Source organism: Arvicola amphibius, chromosome 3 (assembly GCF_903992535.2).
Source record: "Arvicola amphibius chromosome 3, mArvAmp1.2, whole genome shotgun sequence".
Classification (NCBI taxonomy): Eukaryota; Metazoa; Chordata; class Mammalia; order Rodentia; family Cricetidae; genus Arvicola; species Arvicola amphibius.
Window position 1 is genome coordinate 95,372,087 of NC_052049.1, and position 21,029 is coordinate 95,393,115.

Here is a 21,029-nt window from a genome sequence, read left to right on the forward strand (position 1 = left end):
GATTGTGAATTGTAGGCTGATTTTTCTTTATGTCTAAAAGCCACTTATGAGTGAGCACATATTTGTCTTTCTGGATCTGGATTATCTTACTCTATATGATGTTTTCTAGATCCATGCATTTGTCCATATATTTCAAGATGTCATTTTTTCTGCTGTGTAGTACTCCATTGTGTAAATGTACCAAATTTTCTATATCCATTCTTCAGTCGAGGGGCATTTAGGTTGTTTCCAGGTTCTGGCTATGACAAACAATGCTGCTATGAACACAGTCTTTGTGGCATGATTGAGCATTCTTTGGATATATACCAAAAAGTGGTATTGCTGGGTCTTGAGGTAGGTTGTTCCCTAATTTTCTGAGAAATCACCAGACTGATATCCAAAGGGGCTCTGCCAGTTTGCACTCCCACCAGCAGTGGGAGAGTATTCCCTTTCCCCCACATCCTCTCCAGCACAAGCTGTCATCATTGTTTTTGATCTTTGTCATTCTTACAGGTGTAAGATGAAATCTCAGAGGTGTTCTGACTTGCATTTCTCTGATGGCTAAGGATGTTGAGCATTTCCTTAAGTGTTTTTCAGCCATTTTAGGTTCATCTGTTGAGAATTCTCTGTTTAGGTCTGTATCCTATTCTTTACTGAATTATTTGTTCTTTTGATTCACAATTTCTTGAGTTCTTTGTATATTTTAGAGATCAATCCTCTCTCCATTGTGAAGTTGGTGAAGATGTTTTCCCATTTTGTAGGCTTCCATTTTTGTCTTGTTGAAAGTGTCCTTTGTTTTACATACGCTTCTAAGTTTTAGGAGGTCCCAGTTATTGTTTCTCTCAGTGTCTGTGCTACTGGGATTATATTTAGGAAGTGATCTCCTGTGCCAATGCATTCAAGTGTACTTCCCACTTTCTCTTCTGTAAGTTTCAGTGTAGTTGGTTTTATGTTGAGGGCTTTGATCCATTTGGATTTGAGTTTTGTGCATGGTGACAGATATGGATCTATTTTCATTCTTCTATATGCTGATATCCAGTTATGCCAGCAACATTTGTTGAATATACTTTCTTTTTTTCCATTTGATTTTTTTGCTTCTTTATCAAAGATCAGGTGTTTGTAGGTGTGTGGATTGATATCCGGGTCTTTGATTCGGTTCCATAGGTTCCTCCTGTCTGTTTTTATGCCAATACCAGGCTGCTTTCAGCACTGTAGCTCTGTAGGAGAGTTTGAAGTCAGGGATTGTGATGCCTCCAGAAGTTCTTTTGTTGTACAGGACTGTTTTGGCTATCTTGGGTTTTTTGCTTTTCCATATGAAGCTGAGTATTAATTATTCTTTCGAGGTCTGTGAAGGATTTTGCTGGGCGTGGACTGAATCTGTAGATTGTTTTTGGTAAGATTACCATTTTTACTATGTTTATTCTACCTACCCAAGAACATGGGTAATCTTTTCATTTTCTGGTGTCTTCTTCAATTTATTTCTTCAAAGATTTAAAGTTCTTGTTATACAGGTCTTCCTGTATAACACTTGTTTGGTTGGAGTTACTCTGAGATATTTTATGCTATTTGTGGCTATTGTAAAGGGTGATGATTCTCCAATTTCTTTCTCAGCCCATTTATCATTCGTGCAAAGGATTGCTACTGATTTTTTTTGAGTTAATTGTGTATCCTGCTACACCACTGAAGGTGTTTATGAGTTGTAGAAGTTCCTTGGTAGAATTTTTGGGGTCACTTATGTAAACTATCATATCATCAGCAAATAGTTGGGAGTTTGATATCTTTCCTGATTTGTATTCCCTTGATCTCCTTTTGTTCTCTTATTGCTCTAACTATAGACAATAACATTGTCTTGTTCCTAATTTCAGTGGGATTGCTTTGAGTTTCTCTCCATTTAGTCTGATGTTAGCTGTTGGCTTGCTGTATATTGCCTTTATTATGTTTAGGTATGTTCCTTGTATCCATGCTTTGTCCAAGAACTTGATCATGAAGGGATGTTGTAGTTTGTCAATGCCTTTTACAATATAGAATGAAGATAATCATGTGGTTTTTTTTTTTCTTTTAGTTTGAAAAACCTCTGTGGGTTCAGGCACTGGTCTGGGACATAAAAGGGAATAGGCAAGAACCTGGAACCTCTGCGGGTCTGAGCGTGAGTCTAGGACCTCTGAGGAAGTAAGCAGGTCCTCTGAGGGACCAGGTACATCCGAGCCTGGGACCTCTGAGGCAGTAGACTGGAACCAGAAACCTTTCCAGGTCCAACTCCAACCCAGGGACTTCTGCAGGAGGGAACCCAGACCAGGATTTACAGATACAGGTCAAAGCTGGTAACCTAGGCCAAAGTTGCCCTGAGGCAAGGAACTCCACCTAGGGCAACAAATTCCACAGGAGTGGGACTGAAAGAGCCACCTAGGACAGAGAGGGCCAGAGGAAACAAGCTCCACTGGGAACAGAAGCCAGGAGCAAATCCAGTCCCAGAAGCCAACCCATTCCCAGAACACTGGCAGATCAGGATTGAGCCAGCAACCAGATCCAGAGTCAGCTATTTCCACCAGAACAGGTCCAACTCCAAGCCAGGGACTTCTGCAGGAGGGGATACAGACCAAGATTTATAGAAATAGATCAAAGCCAGCAGCCTAGGCCAAGGTAGGCCTTAGACAGCAAACTCCAAGGGAGCAGAGCAAAGCACAGGAATGCTGAGCAATCTCCAGGAACACGGAGCAACCAAAGGGAAACTAGAACGGTGACACTGACTGTCCCACGAGGAACAACCATCTGAGCTTCGGATTCACTGGCACCTAGAAGATGATTCAACAGAATCTCATCAGCCCCAACCACACCTATGAGAGGAAAAGATGAGTAGAAAAGGTAAGATCACACACTACACCACAAAGAGCAACACAATACCAGTAAAACCTAAAGACCCTACAAAAGTAAGACCTGAACAACCAAATATGGATGAACCAGAAGAAAATGACCTAAAAAATAACTTCAAGAGAATGTTTGAAATTCTTAAAGATGAAATGAGAAATATCCTTAAAGAAATTGAGGGAAAAGACAAAAAAAATTGGAAGATATCAGCAAATTACTTAAAGAAAACCAAGAAAAAGAAATCAAACATATAAAAGAAACTATCCAGGACTTGAAAACTGAAATAGAAACAATAAAGAAAACACAAGCCGAAGGAATTATAGAAACAGAAATCATGAGAAAAAGATCAGGAATCACCAACGCAAACAATAAACAGCAGAATACAAGAAATGGAAGAGAGAATCTCAAGCACTGAAGATACAATAGAGGAAATAGACTTATCAGTTAAAGAAAACACTAAATCTCATAAAAGTTTAACCCAAAATATCCATGAAATATGGGACACCATAAAAAGGCCAAAATAGAAGAAAGAGAAGTTCAAATCAGAGGCACAGAAAATTTATTTAACAAAATCATAGAAGAAAACTTTCCCTACCTAAAAAAAGATATGCCTATGAAGATATAAGAAGCTTACAGAACACCAAATAGACTGAAGCAAAAAAAAAAAAAGTCCTCTCACCACATAAGAATCAAAACACTAAACATACAGAGTAAAAAAAAGAATATTACAAGCTGTAAAAGATAAAGGCCAAGTAACATATAAAGGTAGAATATCAGAATTACTCACTGGAGACCACGAAAGCCAGAAGGTCATGGTCAAGCATTATGCAGACATTAAGAGACCATGGATGCCAACCCAGACTACTATACCCAGCAAAACAGTCAATCACCATAGGAGGACAAAACAAGATATTCCATGACAAATATAGATTTCACCAAAACCTAGCCACAAACCCAACCCTACACAAAATACTAGAAGGAAAACTCCAACCCAAGGAAGATGTTGTGTCTCAACAAAAACACAGACAATTAATGGTCTTATAATAGCAAATTCCAAAGAAGAAAAAAATGCACAAATTAACATCACCAACAATGAAAACTAAATCAACAGGAGATAGTAACCACTGCTCATTAATATCCCTTAATGTAAATGGACTCAACTCACCTATAAAAAGGCACAGGCTAACAGATTGGATACGAAAACAGAATCCACCCTTCTTCTGCATACAAGAAACACATCTCAACCTAAAAGACAGACATCGATTCAGAGTAAAGTGCTACGCCCACGGCTGTCACGCCTGTGTAGCAGGAAAATGCCGCTAAGGTGAAACGACGCTGAAGGGTTGGGGTCTGCGCTCCCAGGAGCTGAGCCCCAGGTGGTTCCCTGGCAATCAGCCACAGTCATGATTCTGGATCAGCAAACTCGCCTTTGCTGGCCCTGACGCCTTATTGAGCTTTCTGTTCTTTGTTTCTGTATTCTGTGTAGTTCTTTATCTTGCCAGCAGATCAAGATGTTCCAGGATATTACCAATAATAATCAAACTACTGAGGCATATTGGACTCTGGCTCGCTCTCTGGGAAAACTTATGGATACCCTAGAACAAAAAGAGCTCATGATAGGAGAGGCTAGCCAGAATGAGAAACCCCAGGTGCATCTTAGATAAGAGAGAAAGGCAGGCTATTCTTGACATTAAGAAACCAATTATTCACTATCGCAGCAAGACTTGGGAGTAAAACCCTAAAGAATGGTGTTTTGGGTTACCATGAGAACAGATATGATTTAGGGCTATGAGAAAGTAGTTGGTTAATGGTGTGAGACAGATTTCAAAGAAGAGCTCTGCCCACCTGGCCCTAACCACAAGACATACTGGAAACAATCAATTGTCCGTAATCATTTTTCTCATATAAAGCTTTTAATTATTGCCTGTAATCATTCTTCTCATGTTAAGCTTTTTGTTTGCCAACTTCCTTCTGTAATCCTATAAAGCTGATGCTTGAACTTCAGTAAATTTGCAGCAGCATATTCAACCTTATTGAGTGTGTCTGTCTGTCATTTCCTCGCCGATTCCTGATTTCTCCTAGCCTTCACCCCTGTTCTCCCGCGGTCGGTGGTCTCCACGAGAGGCGGTCCGTGGCAGTAAAGGGTTGGGAAAAAATATATCAATCAAATGGACCTAAGAAACAAGTGGGTGTAGCTATCCTAATATCTAACAAAATAGACTTCAAGCTAAAATTAGTCAAAAGAGACAAAGAAGGACATTTCATATTAGTCACAGGAAAAATCCAAGAGAAATTTCAATACTGAACATCTATGCCCCAAATACAAGGGCACCCTTATATGTCAAAGAAACATTTCTAAAGCTTAAATCATACATTAAACCCCACACACTAATAGTGGGAGACTTCAACACTCCCGTATCACCACTGGACAGGTTAATCAGACAAAAAATGAACAGAGAAATAAGAGAACTAACAGATGTTATGACCCAAATGGACTTAACAGACATCTACAGAATATTCCATTCAAATAGAAAATAATATACCTTCTTCTCAGCACCTCATGGAACCATCTCAAAAATTGACCACATACTCGGTAACAAAACAAACCTCAACAAATAAAAAAAAAATTGGAATAACCCAATGTACCTTATCAGATCACCATGGTTTAAAACCAAAAGTCAATAGCAATACTAATTCCAGAAAACCCACAAACACATGGAATTAACAGTGATCACCTGAATCATCAAAGGAAGAAATAAAGAGGGAAATTAAAGACTTCCTAAAATTCAATGAAAATGACCACACAACATACCCAAATTTATGGGACACAATGAAAGCAATGTTAAGAGGCAAGTTCATAGCACTAAATGCCTACATAAAAAAGCTGGAAAAAATCCCACAATAGTAAATTAACAGAACATTTGAAAAGTTTGGAACAAAAAGAAGCAAACTCACCTAAGAGAACTAAATGGCAGGAAATAATCAAATTGAGAGCTGAAATCAACAAAATAGAAACAAAAAAATTACAAAGAATCAATGAGACAAAGAGTTGGTTCTTTGAAAAAAAATCAACAAAATAGACAAACCTTTATCCAAACTAACCAAAAGGCAGAGAGAGAGAATATCCAAATTAATAAAATCAGAAATGAAAAGGGGGGGCATAACAACAGACACAGAGGAAATACAGAGGATCATCAGTCATATTTTGAAAACCTGTACTCCACAAAAATGGAAAACTTAAAGGAAATGGACAACTTTCTGGATAAATATCACTTACCAAAATTAAATCAAGACCAGATAAGCAAATTAAACAGACCTATAACTGCTGAAGAAATAGAAATAGTCATCAAAAGTCTCCCAACCAAAAAGCCCAGGACCAGATGGTTTCAGCTCAAAATTCTACAAGACTTTCAAAGAATAACTAATACCAATACTCCTCAAATTATTCCACACAAAAGAAACAGAAGGAACATTGCCAAACTCTTTTTTATGAGGCTACAATTACCATGATACCCAAACCACAGAAAGACATTACTAAGAAAGTGAATTACAGACCAATCTCACTCATGAACATTGGTACAAAAATACTAAATAATATACTGACAAATCAAATCCAAGAACACATCAGAACCATCATCCCACAGATGCAGGGATGGTTCAACATACAAAAATCTGTCAATGTAATCCACCATATAATCAAGCTGAAAAATAAAAACTACATGATCATCTCATTAGTTGCCGAAAAAAGCTTTTAACAAAATACAACATCCCTTCATGATAAAGGTCTTGGAGAGAGCAGGGATACAAGGAACATACCTAAACATAATAAAGGCAATATACAGCAAGCCAACAGCCAACATCAAACTATATGGAGAGAAACTCACAGCAATTCCACTGAAATCAGGAACACGACAAGGTTGTCCACTCTCTCCATATCTATTCGATATAGTTCTTGAGGTCCTAGCTAGAGCAATAAGACACCAAAGGGAGATCAAGGGGATACAAATTGGAAAAGAAGAATTCAAACTCTCACTGTTTGCTGATGATATGATAGTTTACATAAGTGATCCCAAAAATTCTACCAAGGAACTTCTACAACTCATAAAAACTTTTAGCAATGTAGCAGGATACAAGATTAACTCAAAAAAAATCAGTAGCCCTCCTGTCCACAGATGATAAAAGGGCTGGGGAAGAAATCAGAGAAACAACACCCTTCACAGTAGCCACAGACAGCATAAAACATCTCAGAGAAACTCTAACCAAACAGGTGGAAGACTCATATGACAAGAATTTTAAATCTTTGAAGAAAGAAATTGAAGAATACACCAAAAAGTAGAAAGATATCCCAGGCTCTTGGGTAGGCAGAATTAGCATAGTAAAAAGGGCAATCTTACCCAAAGTAACCTACAGATTCAATGCAATGCCTATCAAAATCCCAGCAAAATTCTTCAAAGACCTTGAAAGAATGGTACTCAACTTCATTTGGAAAAGCAAAAAACCCAGGATAGCCAAAACAATCCTGTACAACAAAAGAACTTCTGGAGGCATCACAATCCCTGACTTCAAACTCTACTACAGAGCTACAGTACTGAAAACAGTCTGGTATTGGCATAAAAACAGACAGGAGGACCTATGGAACCGAATCAAAGACGTGGATATCAATCCACACATCTTTGCACACTTGATATTTGATAAAGAAGCAAAAAATATTAAATGGAAAAAAGAAAATATATTTAACAAGTAGTACTGGCATAATTGGATATCAACATGTAGAAGAATGAAAATAAACCCATATCTATCACCATGCACACAACTCATATCCAAATGGATCAAAGACCTCAACATAAAGCTAGCCACACTGAACCTTATAGAAGAGAAAGTGGGAAGTACACTTGAACACATTGGCATAAGGAACCACTTCCTAAATAGAACCCTAGCAGCATACACACTGAGAGAAACAATTAATAAATGGGACCTCCTGAAACTGAAAAGCTTCTGTAAAGCAAAGGACATGGTCAACAAGACGACAGCCTACAGAATGGGAAAAGATCTTCACTAACCCCCCCATCAGACAGAGGTCTGATCTCCAAAATATACAAAGAACTCAAGAAATTGGATACCAAAAGATCACATAATCCAATAAAAATGAGTACAGACCTAAACAGAGAACTCTCAACAGAGGAATCTAAAATGGCTGAAAAACACTTAAGGAAATGTTCAATATCCTTAGTTATCAGAGAGGTTGTGGAGAAAAGGGAACACTTCTGTATTGCTGATGGGAATGCAAGCTGGTACAAACCCGTTGGATGTCAGTGTGGTGATTTCTCAGAAAATTAGGAAACAACCTTCCTCAAGACCCATAATACCACTTTTGGGTACATATCCGAAGGATGCTCAATCGTGCCACAAGGACATGTGCTCAACTATGTTCATAGCAGCATTGTTTATCACAGCCAGAACCTGGAAACAACCTAAATGACCCTCAACCGAAGAATGGATAAGGAAAATGTGGTACATTTACTCAATGGAGTACTATACAGCAGAAAAAAAATGACAGCTTGAATTTTGCAGGAAAATGGGTGGAACTAGAAAACATTGTTTTGAATGAGGTAACCCAGACACAGAAAAACAATTATCACATGTACTCACTCATAGGTGGGTTTTTAAACATAAAGCAAAGAAAGCCAGCCTACAAACCACAATCCCAGAGAACTTAGACAACAATGCGGACACTAAGAGAGACTTACATAGATCTAATCTACATGGGAAGTAGAAAGTAGAAAAAGACAAGATCTCCTGAGTAAACTGGGAGTACGGGGACTTTCGGGGAGGATTGAAGGGGAGGGGAGAGGCAGGGAAGGGAACAGAGAAAAATGTAGAGCTTAATAAATGCCAATAAAAAAGAGAAGAAGAAAGAGGAGGAGGAGGAGGAGAAGGAGGAGGAGGAGGAAGAGAGAAAGAAAGAAAGAAAGAAAGAAAGAAAGAAAGAAAGAAAGAAAGAAAGAAAGAAAGAAAGAAAACATCGTATAGGTTTGGCTACAGCCAGATCTTATGGAGGCATTTCCGTAACATAGGCTCCTCCTCTCTGATGACCCCAGCTGGCATCAAGTTGCCATCAAGCTCTCCAGCACACCTACCATCAGTCTTCACACTTGCAGTGAGGGTTGGTGAGTGGAGGACACGAGAAGTTAGGACTACAAAGAGGGAGAGATAAGCCACTGCACGAGGCATTTGCGGAACATCTAGCAACAAGAGGACTCCTACCTTCTGATCCCACTCCGCCATATTGGGAGCCATTTCCCGAGCAGCGAAGTCAAAGGCCACTTTCTGAAATCCTTTCTGTTCTTCATTTAGTCCCACGGAAGCTGTGAACAGGACCAGATATAGTCAATTCTAGTATGGAATGAGAGAAGAGCTTTGCTGACAAGGAATGCCTCAAAGTAGAAGACAGATCTACTATAGGATTTCCTAGGCATATCCTTCAACAGCAAGAGAACAGTGCTATCTACTATGTGTTTCATTGTTTCTGTTTTTAGATAGGGTGTCATGTTCTAGTCTAGGCTGGCCTCAAACTTACAATCATCCGGCATCCAGGACCCCAGTGCTAGCATCATGACTAGTTTCCCGGGTGGAAAAGGGATGATTCCAGTACTTAAACATACCCACATTATCCTAAGGGTAATTCCCAGACATCTCTTCCTCCACGATATAAGATAAGGTATAGCCCCAAATAGGTAGGGGCCTCAGGGAAAGCAGTGGGGAAGAACCAGATGCAAAAAGAATCAGAGTGGTAGAGCAGGATGCATAAAGATACTAACTCATGAAACACCATTGAGACTCCTTTTAAAATGTGATTGTATTCCTGTATTCAGTGTGTGAATGTGTATGTGTGCAGGGGTATGTGGAGGACAGGACAACTTTTGGGACTCAATGGCAGGTGCTAATACCCCCACGAAGTCAGCTTGCTGACCCACCATTCTTCCTTTCATTCAAGTGGACCAACTGCCTTTTCAAAAATGTTTATCTCCACCTGTGCAGTGGAGTTCCATCTGGACTGGTGAGTGTATGCGACCCTGGGGCAAACTGCCCTGGAAGAGAGCACAGACTCCCCTCCCCCAGCTCCTGCTGCAGGCTTGTCTTTGGTTCTCACGTCCCTGCCTCTCCCAAGCCTTCCCTAGTGTATTCAAGTGTCCTACTCCTGTACTAAGGCCATCCACCCAAAGGGGTCAGACTCTGGCCTCTAGGCAGGTCTGAGGATTCCTGCAAGGGAGTGCAGGCTCCTTCAGATTGTGCTGCAAGGAACAGCTCCTGCTCAGGCACTGAGGATATCCAACCAGATTCAGTCACAGCAAAGACTGGTCTAAGACACCAAGTACCTCCCGGCTCCATTTGAAGGAAGAGATGGGCAGGTGCTGATGCAAGAACTCCTCCAACAACATGAAAGGCAACATGACATCACCAGAATCCAGACATCCCGAAACAACAAGAATTGAACACCCTACTCCAGAAGATATAGAAGAAACCGACCTTAAACAGTATTTTATGAAAATAATAGAGGACCTTAAACAGGAGGTAAAAAACTGCCATAAAGAAATGGAGATGACAAACAAAAAGGTAGATGAAATAAATAAATCTCTCAAAGATACCCAAGAAAAACAAGAAAAACAAGAAAAAGCAATCAAACAGGTAAGGGAAACAGTACAAGACCTGAAAAATGAAATGGGGTAATGAAGAAAACACAATCCGAGGGAAGACTGGAAATGGAAATTCTGAGTAAACGAACAGAAACTTCAGAGACAAGGATTTCCAACTGAATACAAGAGATGGAAGAAAGAATCTCGGACTCTGAAGATACTATAGAGGAAATAAACTCACAGCTTAAAGAACAAAACAAATCCAACAAATTCTTAACACAAAACATCCAGGAAATCTGGGACACCATGAAAAGACCAAACCTAAGAATAATTGGGGTAGAAGAAGGAGAAGAATTGCAACTCAAAGGCCCAGAAAATATATTCAACAAAATTATAGAAGAAAACTTCCCCAACCTAAAGAAGGATGTTCCTATAAAGGTATAAGAAGCCTACAGAACACAGAATAGACTGGATCAAAACAAAGCATCCCCACACCATATAATAATCAAAACACAAAACATACAGAATAAAGAACAGATATTAAGAGCTGCAAAGGAAAAAGGTCAAGTAACATATAAAGGGAAACCTATCAGAATTACACCTGACTTCTCAATGGAAACCATGAAAGCCAGAAGAGCTTGGATAGATGTGCTACAGACACTAAGGGAACATGGATGCAAGCCTAGACTACTATACTCAGCAAAGCTTGCATTCACCATCGATGGAGAAAACAAGATATTCCAGGACAAAAACAGATTTAAACAATACGTAGCCACAAATCCAGCCTTGCAGAAAGTAATAGAAGAAAAATCACTAACCAAGGAGTCCAACAATGCCCACAATAACTCAGACATCTAGCGATCTTTCACCAGCACAACTCAAAGAAGGATAACACACAAACTCTACTACCAGAAAAAAAAATGACAGGAGTTAACAACCACTGGTCATTAATATCACTGAATATCAATGGACTCAATTCACCTATAAAAAGGCAGAGGCTAAGAGATTGGATGCAAAAACAGGATCCAACATTCTGCTGTTTACAAGAAACACATCTCAACCACAAAGACAGACATCTACTCAGAGTAAAGGGTTGGGAAAAGGTTTATCAAGCAAATGGTCCTAAGAAACAAGCGGGTGTGGCCATACTAATTTCTAACAAAGTTGACTTCAAACTAAAATCAATCAGAAGAGATGGAAAAGGACACTTTATACTCATAACAGGAACAATCCATCAGAATGAAGTCTCAATCCTGAATATCTATGCCCCTAATATAAAAGCACCCACTTATGTAAAAGAAAAATTACTAGAACTCAAGGCAGCCATCAAACCACACACATTAATAGTAGGAGACTTCAACACTCCTCTCTCACCAATGGACAGGTCAATCAGACAGAAACCTAACAGAGAATTAAAAGACTTAATGGAGGTAATGAACCAAATGGACTTAACAGACATCTATAGAACATTCCACCCAAAGAGGAAAGAATATACCTTCTTCTCTGCGGCTCATGGAACCTTTTCGAAAATTGACCATATACTCGGTAACAAAGCAAGCTTCCACAGTTACAAAAAATATTAGTAACTACCTGTGTCTTATCGGATCACCATGGATTAAAATTAGAATTCAACAACAATGCTACCCCCAGAAAGCCTACAATGGAAACTGAACAGTCAACTACTGAACCACACCTGGGTCAAGGAAGAAATAAAGAAAGAAATTAAAGGCTTTCTTGAATTTAATGAAAACAAAGACACAACATACTCAAACCTATGGGACACAATGAAAGCAGTGCTAAGAAGAAAGTTCATAGCACTAAGTGCCCACTTAAAGAAAACGGAGAAAGCACTCATTGGAGACTTAACAACACACCTGAAAGCTCTAGAAAAAAAAGAAGCAGACTCACCTAGGAGGAGTAGAAGACTGGAAATAATCAAACTGAGGGCAGAAATCAACAAAATAGAAACACAGAGAACAATCCAAATAATCAATGAAGCAAAAAGCTGGTTCTTGGAGAAAATCAATAAGATTGACAAACCCCTAGCCAAACTAATCAAACGGCAGAGAGAGAACAAGCAAATTAATAAGATCAGAAATGAAAAGGGGGACATAACCACAGACACAGAGGAAATTCAGAGAATCATTAGATCTTACTACAAAAGCCTTTATGCCACAAAATTGGAAAATGTAAAAGAAATGGACAGTTTTTTAGATAAGTACCACATACCAAAGTTAAACCAGGACCAGGTGAACAATCTAAATAGTCCTGTTAGTCGCGAAGAATTGGAAACTGTTATCAGAAACCTCCCTACCAAAAAGAGCCCAGGACCTGATGGGTTCAATGCAGAATTCTACCAGAACTTCCAAGAAGACCTAATACCTATACTCCTTAAGGTATTTCATAATATAGAAACAGAAGAGTCATTGCCAAATTCCTTTCATGAGGCTATAGTTACCCTGATACCTAAACCGCACAAAGACTCAACCAAGAAAGAGAATTACAGGCCAATCTCATGAACATTGATGCAAAAATTCTCAATAAAATACTGGCAAACCGAATCCAAGAACACATTAGAAAAATTATCCACTAAGATCAAGTAGGCTTCATCCCAGAGATGCAGGGCTGGTTCAACATACGAAAATCCATCAATGTAATCCATTATATAAATAAACTGAAGGATAAAAACCATATGATCATCTCATTAGATGCTGAAAAAGCATTTGACAAAATTCAACACCCCTTTATGATAAAGGTCTTGGAGAGATTAGGGATACAAGAGTCATTCCTAAATATAATAAAGGCTATTTACAGCAACATCAAATTAAGTGGAGAGAAACTCAAGGCCATCCCACTAAATTCAGGAACACAACAAGGCTGTCCACTCTCTCCTTATCTCTTCAATATGGTGCTTGAGGTTCTAGCAATAGCAATAAGACAACATAAGGGGATCAAGGGGATTCGAATTATAAAGGAAGAAGTTAAACTTTCGTTATTTGCAGATGATATGATAGTGTACATAAGCGACCCGAAAAACTCCACCAAAGAACTCCTACAGCTGATAAACTCCTTCAGTAACGTGGCAGGATACAAGATCAACTCCAAAAAATCAGTTGCCTTCCTATACACAAAAGATAAGGAAGCAGAGAGGGAAATCAGAGAAGTATCACCTTTCACGATAGCCACAAATAGCATAAAATATCTTGGGGTAACTCTAACCAAGGAAGTGAAGGATTTATTTGACAAGAACTTCAATGCTCTGAAGAAAGAAATTGTAGAGGATACCAGAAAATGGAAGGATCTCCCTTGCTCGTGGATTGGGAGGATTAACATAGTAAAAATGGCAATTCTACCAAAAGCAATCTATAGATTCAATGCAATCCCCATCAAGATCCCAACAAAATTCTTCACAGATCTTGAGAGGACAATAATCAACTTTATATGGAAAAACAAGAAACCCAGGATAGCCAAAATAATCTTATACAATAAAGAAACTTCTGGAGGCATTACCATCCCTGACTTCAAACTCTATTACAGAGCTACAGTATTGAAAACAGCTTGGTATTGGCATAAAAACAGAGAAGTTGACCAATGGAATCGAATAGAAGACCCGGATCTTAAACCACAAACCTATGAACAACTGATTTTTGATAAAGGAGCCAAAAGTACACAATGGAAGAAAGAGGGCATCTTCAACAAATGGTGCTGGCATAACTTGATGTAAACCTGTAGAAGAATGAAAGTAGATCCATATCTATCACCATGCACAAAACTCAAGTCCAAATGGATTAAAGACCTCAATATTAATCTGAACACACTGAGCCTGATAGAGGAGAAAGTAGGAAGTACTCTACAACATATGGGCACAGGAGACCGTTGCTTACATATAACCCCAGCAGCACAGACATTAAGGGCAACATTGAATAAACGGGACTGAAGCTGAGCAGCTTCTGTAAAGCAAAGGACACTGTCACTAAGACACAAAGGCAGCCCACTGACTGGGAAAAGATCTTCACCAACCCTGCAACTGACAAAGGTCTGATCTCTAAAATATATAAGAAACTCAAGAGACTAGACTTCAAAATACTAATTAACCCATTTAAAAAATGGGGCTCTGAACTGAACAGAGAATTCTCAACAGAAGAAATCCAAATGGCCAAAAGACACTTAAGGTCATGCTCAACCTCCTTAGCTATCAGGGAAATGCAAATCAAAACAACTTTGAGATACCATCTAACACCTGTCAGATTGGCTAAAATCAAAAACACCAATGATAGCCTTTGCTGGAGAGGTTGTGGGGTAAGGGGTACTCTCATCCACTACTGGTGGGAATGCACACTTGTGCAACCACTTTGGAAAGCAGTATGGCGATTTCTCAGGAAATTCGGGATCAACCTAACCCAGGACCCAGCAGTTCCACTCTTGGGAATATACCCAAGAGATGCCCAATCATACTACAAAAACATTCGTTCAACTATGTTCAAAGCAGCATTATTTGTAATAGCCAGAACCTGGAAACAACCTAGATACCTTTCAGTGGAAGAATGGATGAAGAAACTGTGGAATATATACATATTAGAGTACTACTCAGCGGTAAAAATCAATGACATCTTGAATTTTGCATGCAAATGAATGGAAATAGAAAACACTATTCTGAGTGAGGTAACCCAGACCCAAAAAGATGAACATGGGATGTACTCACTCATAATCGGTTTTTAGCCATAAATAAATGACATCGAGCCTATAATTTGTGATCCTTGAAGACAATAACAAGGCGAAAGCAAAGAAAAACATATAGTTATCCTCCTGGATATTGGAAGCAGACAAGTTTGCTGGGCAAAAATTGGGATCTTGGGGGTGGGGTGGGTTGGGGCAAGGGGAGATGGGGAGAGCAAAGCGTGAAGGGGAGGATAGGGAGACCTTGGGGAATGGGATGCTTGGGATATAGGAAGGGTGGATATGGGAGCAGGGAAGCATATATCCTAATTAAGGGAGCCATTTTAGGATTATTAAGAGACTTGACTCTAGAGGGGTTCCCAGGTATCTAGTGAGATGCCCCCAGCTAGTTCCGTGGGCAGCTGAGGAGAGGGAGTCGGAAAAGGCCAGATCCGATAGCCATACTGATGATTATCTTGCATATCTGCTACGCCCACGGCTGTCACGCCTGTGTAGCAGGAAAATGCCGCTAAGGTGGAACGACGCTGAAGGGTTGGGGTCTGCGCTCCCAGGAGCTGAGCCCCAGGCGGTTCCCTGGCAATCAGCCACAGTCATGATTCCGGATCAGCAAACTTGTCTTCTTTGCCCTGGCGCTGTATTGAGCTTTTCTGTTCTTTGTTTCTGTATTCTGTGTAGTTCTTTATCTTGCCAGCAGATCAAGATGTTCCAGGATATTACCAATAATAATAATCAAACTACTGAGGCATATTGGACTCTGGCTCGCTCTCTGGGAAAACTTATGGATACCCTAGAACAAAAGGAGCTCATGATAGGGGAGGCTAGCCAGAATGAGAAACCCCAGATGCATCTTAGATAAGAGAGAAAGGCAGGCTATTCTTGACATTAAGAAACCAATTATTCACTATCGCAGCAAGACTTGGGAGTAAAACCCTAAAGAATGGTGTTTTGGGTTACCATGAGAACAGATATGATTTAGGGCTATGAGAAAGTAGTTGGTTAATGGTGTGAGACGGATTTCAAAGAAGAGCTCTGCCCACCTGGCCCTAACCACAAGACATACTGGAAACAATCAATTGTCCGTAATCATTTTTCTCATATAAAGCTTTATATTATTGCCTGTAATCATTCTTCTCATGTTAAGCTTTTCGTTTGCCAACTTCCTTCTGTAATCCTATAAAGCTGATGCTTGAACTTCAGTAAATTTGCAGCAGCATATTCAACCTTATTGAGTGTGTCTGTCTGTCATTTCCTCGCCGATTCCTGATTTCTCCTAGCCTTCACCCCTGTTCTCCCGCGGTCGGTGGTCTCCACGAGAGGCGGTCCATGGCACATATCACCATAGAATCTTCATCTGGAGATGGATGGAGCTAGAGACAGAGCCCCACATTGGAGCACCGGACTGAGTTCCCAAGGTCCTGACGAAGAGCAGAAGGAGGGAGAACATGAGAAAGAAAGTCAGGACCGTGAGAGAACCTTCATCTGGCAATGGATGGAGATAAAGACAGAGCCACACATTGGTGGACCGAACTGAGCGCCCAAGGTCCAAATGAGGAGCAGAAGGAGGGAAAACGTGAGCAAGGAAGTCTGGACTGCGAGGAGTGCTCCCACCCACTGAGATGGTGGGGCTGATCCATTCAGAGCTTACCAAGCCCAGCGGGACTGGGACTGAAAAAGCATGAGATAAAACCGGTCTCCCTGAACATGGCTGACAATGAGGGCTGCTGAGAAGCCAAGGGCAATGACACGGGATTTGGACCCTACTACACATACTGCCTTGGGGGGGGCCTGGCCTGTTTGGATGCTCACCTTCCTAGACCTGGATCGAGGGGGGAGGAACTTGGACTTCCCACAGGGCAGGGAACCCTTACTGCTCTCTGGACAGAAGAGGGAGGGGGTGTGGAGGAGGGAGGGGGGTAAATGGGAGGCGGGGAGGAGGCGGAAATTTTTAATAAATAAATTTAAAAAAATGTTTATCTCCTCTTCTTCATAAATCCAATCTTTCTTTAAATGAAGGGCTGGGGATACAATCCAAAGCAAAGGGTTGCCCCACTGATGTCCCTTTTCAAGCTCAGCATCACTAAAAAAAAACACAAAAGCCCTCAAATGGCATGTTTCCTGATGGGCTGCCCCAGCTTTTCTGCATAAATACCTTGGAAAAAGTCCCCACCCAATCTCTGCGTATCTGGCAGCAGCCACTATTTGTACCAATGTACTCATCTTACAACATCAAATTGAGAAATCATAATCTGTGTACTTTGGCATGCTTTCCAACTAAGGAAGCAATGGAATAATATGGCCATACAACTCGTGGATAACACTGATTTTTTTTTTTTTTTAAAAATAAAGCTTTCTTATGCTGAAACACCGTTAAAGCCCCAACAGAGAAGTTGAACTCTAAAGACAGGAAGGTTCCCGTCCTAGCCACTAGTGATATGACTTTGGGTAACCGTTTTATTCCTTTGACTGAGATAAGTGGATCTTAGGAGAATAAATTGGGAAAGTGAGGATGAGAGACAAGTACGACAGACGAATGGGGAAATTTTCTAGGCACTCCTAGACTTACAAAGGCTACACTATAAAGGCATCTCACCAGAGGAACAGAGCGACACTGATGTAAGGAACCTGGCCCCTAGCGGGGAAACACAGTGACTTTTACATTCATCCCCAAAGACCACATTCGGTAAGGAAGGTAGGACTGAATTGGAAAGCAGAATTGTTTACCAACTAGCTAGTCTCTAAAATGAAGCAGATTTCAACAGAGACAGGGCAGACACTGAAAGCAAAGAACTCAGGCAAAACTCTAGTGGAAAGCAGTGACCTGTTTTTTTTATTTTTTTTAAATTATTTATTATGTATACAATGTTCTGTCTGTGTGTATGCCTGCAGGCCAGAAGAGGGCACCAGATCTCATAGATGGTTGTGAGCCACCATGTGGTTGCTGGGAATTGAACTCAGGACCTCTGGAAGAACAGCCATTGCTCTTAACCTCTGAGCCATCTCTCCAGCCCCAGCAGTGACCTTCTAAGACTTGAAACAAAGACAGAACAAATTCCAAGAGCCAGACCAGGGAAGCAGACCCAGCAACCTGGAGCAGATCAGGCAGGCCTACACTGCTCATACCCATTTCTCTTCTACTGTGAGAACAACTGACTCAGGTGTGGAAACTACAGGAAGGAGTGAGTACATGCCTACACTCAGAGACCCAGTAAAAGGCAAGGATGTGGTGATGGTGGGGGCGGGTGGGGAGGAGAGGGGAGAACATGCAGCTACCCCGTAGTTATGTTTTAAGGTATGGCCTTTCATCTAAAAAAACTTTGGTCATTATGATACTGACGAATACCTAAGATGGGGACATCTGGGGTGGTATGGATGCAGACTTAAAGAAAAAGTCCAAGCCACTCTTGACAATGAATTACTTTGGAGCCTGCTAGCTAGGCCCAGTCCTGGGAAAAGCACGTTAGTGTTGGTGGCAAAGTCTGTTCCTCTGGGGAAGACGTGGGCATCACTCTTAGTAAAAAGGTAAGTCAAGCATGGTGGTTCACACCTTTAATCCCACACCCAGGGGGCAAAGGCAGGTGCCTTTCTGTGAGTCTGAGGCCCATGGAACCTACATAGAGAGTTCCAGAATACTCAGAACTATACAATAAGACTCTGTATCAAATGGGGTGGGGGTGGAACTCAGAAACTAAAAGTTATTAGGATTCTAGAGAACGCTTCCCTAAGAGACCCAGAGCAGAAACCTGAGGGTATCACTCTTAGGAATAAGGCATGGGACAAAAGAAAAAAAAAGAAAAAAGAAAAAAAATCATGGTTTTCTTATGGGAGGGTTGACAGGCCATTTTTTTTCATGCTTTCTTGTACAATGCTGCTACAGAACATAGTTTAACGCTTATCTGCAGAAGGAGGAAGAATACAGCTGAGTGCTAATGCCTTACCTAGCTTGTTTTTTTTTCCCTTCTAGTACCTGGATCCAACTCATGGTACTAGGAGGAAAAAAAACTGTTACAGTAAACTCACTAAACAACAAACAACAAAATGGGGCCAGAGGCATACTTCAGCGGTAGGTACTTGTCAGCCACAGCAAATCCCTAAGTTTGAATAATAGTACCAATACCCTTGCACCCAACAAATATCTGAGCATGGATTGTGTAGCATGGACTGGTGCTACAAATTGAATATGGTCCATGCACACACACATGCACACACACACACACACACACACACACACTTAATGGTAATAATTTAAAGACATTAAGGTATAAAGAAGAGCTGCAGAATTTTATTTCTAGCAACAGCTCAATATAGAGTCTGTTGTTACTTGTTTTGTTTGGTTCTAGTTTTTGAGACAGGTTGCCTAAAACTCGAGATAATCCTCCACCTATGCTTCTGATGTACTGAGATTACAGATATGAGCCACTGTATCCTGCTTTATTATATATATTAATAAATATTATATAACAGAATAAAGGGCTACTTCCTAAAACAAGCCAAGTTCAGGTAACCCAAGACTTAGAAATTTAGAATTTCATTCTAACTAAAGAAAGTAGTTCTAAATAAGTTATATATAAGTAAATGCAATATGTAACTACATATTCTTCTTAGATAACAAATACAGTTGACTTTAGAAATAGAAATGATCAACAGTAGGAAAACATTGCTTAAAGAAAAAAAATGGAGGTGGTGGTAATTAAATAGCAAATTAAAGCCAACAGAATGCCATGTTTATAGTCCCAGCACTGGTGAGGTCACAGAGGATCATGAATTCCATGTGGCAAATTCAAGAACAGCCTGGGCTACATTGTGACACCCTGAGTCCCTAACTCTAGGACCTTCTTTAAAAGGAGGGAAAGAATCCAAGTCGCTCAAGTCAAACTGAAAGACCCCCGCTCCTGCTACAGTGCCTATAATCAGCTTGGCTGCTGTAACGCCTGTTGTAACGCCATTTTCACGGCTCACACACACACAAGTATAAATTCAGGGAAGTTCGGGGTACGGACAGAACACCTGGATTGCCAAACAAGGATATCTGGTCAAGCATCTGGCCTGGGAGGGGAACGGAAAGTTCTGGAGAAAACCACATGTACCCTAGATAAAGCCGAGTCAGTTATTATCAGATTTCCTCCTTGGGAGGAGGCCTCATTTAAACTGACCAATGAGATCCCTGTAACCATGCATCTGCTTCTGTATGCCTGCTTCTGCCGCCCTTTTTCCTATAAAAAGGCCCCTGCCTGGCCTGTCGGCGTGCAAGTCCTCCGAAAGACTTTGCCGCCCGCAGGTACCTGTGTACTCCTAATAAACCTCTTGCCGTTTGCATCCGTGGTCTCGGCCTGATCATTGGGTTCAGGGGTCTCCTCCTGAGGGAAAGTCCTCTCCGGGGGTCTTTCAAAACCACCATCTACTGGGAAAACTCATATTTTGTTCGTTTGTTACTGGGACAAACTCTTATTAACTTTGGTCAAGCTGGGAGACTTTATTGCCTAAGTAGGGCAGTGCCTTTAAAAGCGATTCTGGTCTTCTAGAGAAAACAATCTTTTATGCCTTCGTGTACTTTATAGATTTTTTTTCTCAATCGTCAAGGCCATGCTGCCATAAACAATGGATACTTATTTTAAGTAAATAAAAATCATTTTTAAAATTACTGCAGAAGAAAAAGGTGGTTTTGGTTTTTTGTTCGTTATTTTAAGTGACTGACAGAACCCAAAAACTGGCTGTGTATTCCATGATAGGCGTGGGTGGCAAACACACGCTGTTACATTCAAGTTTTCTGCCAGGTTCCTAAACAATTAGTTTGTAATCTCTGATAGGGTTTCTCAATGTGGTAATCTTTCTTTTTCCTGCAGCAGTTTCTACAGTATAAGTGTTATCTATTCACAG

The 21,029-nt window shown here is 40.4% G+C and overlaps 1 protein-coding gene across 1 annotated transcript in view; it reads right to left on the bottom strand.

Annotated features, from left to right (window-relative positions):
• Acad8 (acyl-CoA dehydrogenase family member 8) overlaps positions 1 to 21,029 on the bottom strand; it is a 32,770-nt gene that overhangs the window by 11,108 nt on the left and 633 nt on the right. Inside the window, exon 2 of the mRNA XM_038322152.2 lies at positions 9,109 to 9,209. Within this exon, the coding sequence (XP_038178080.2) occupies positions 9,109 to 9,209 (101 nt within the window). The remainder of the gene's footprint in view (positions 1 to 9,108; positions 9,210 to 21,029) is intronic.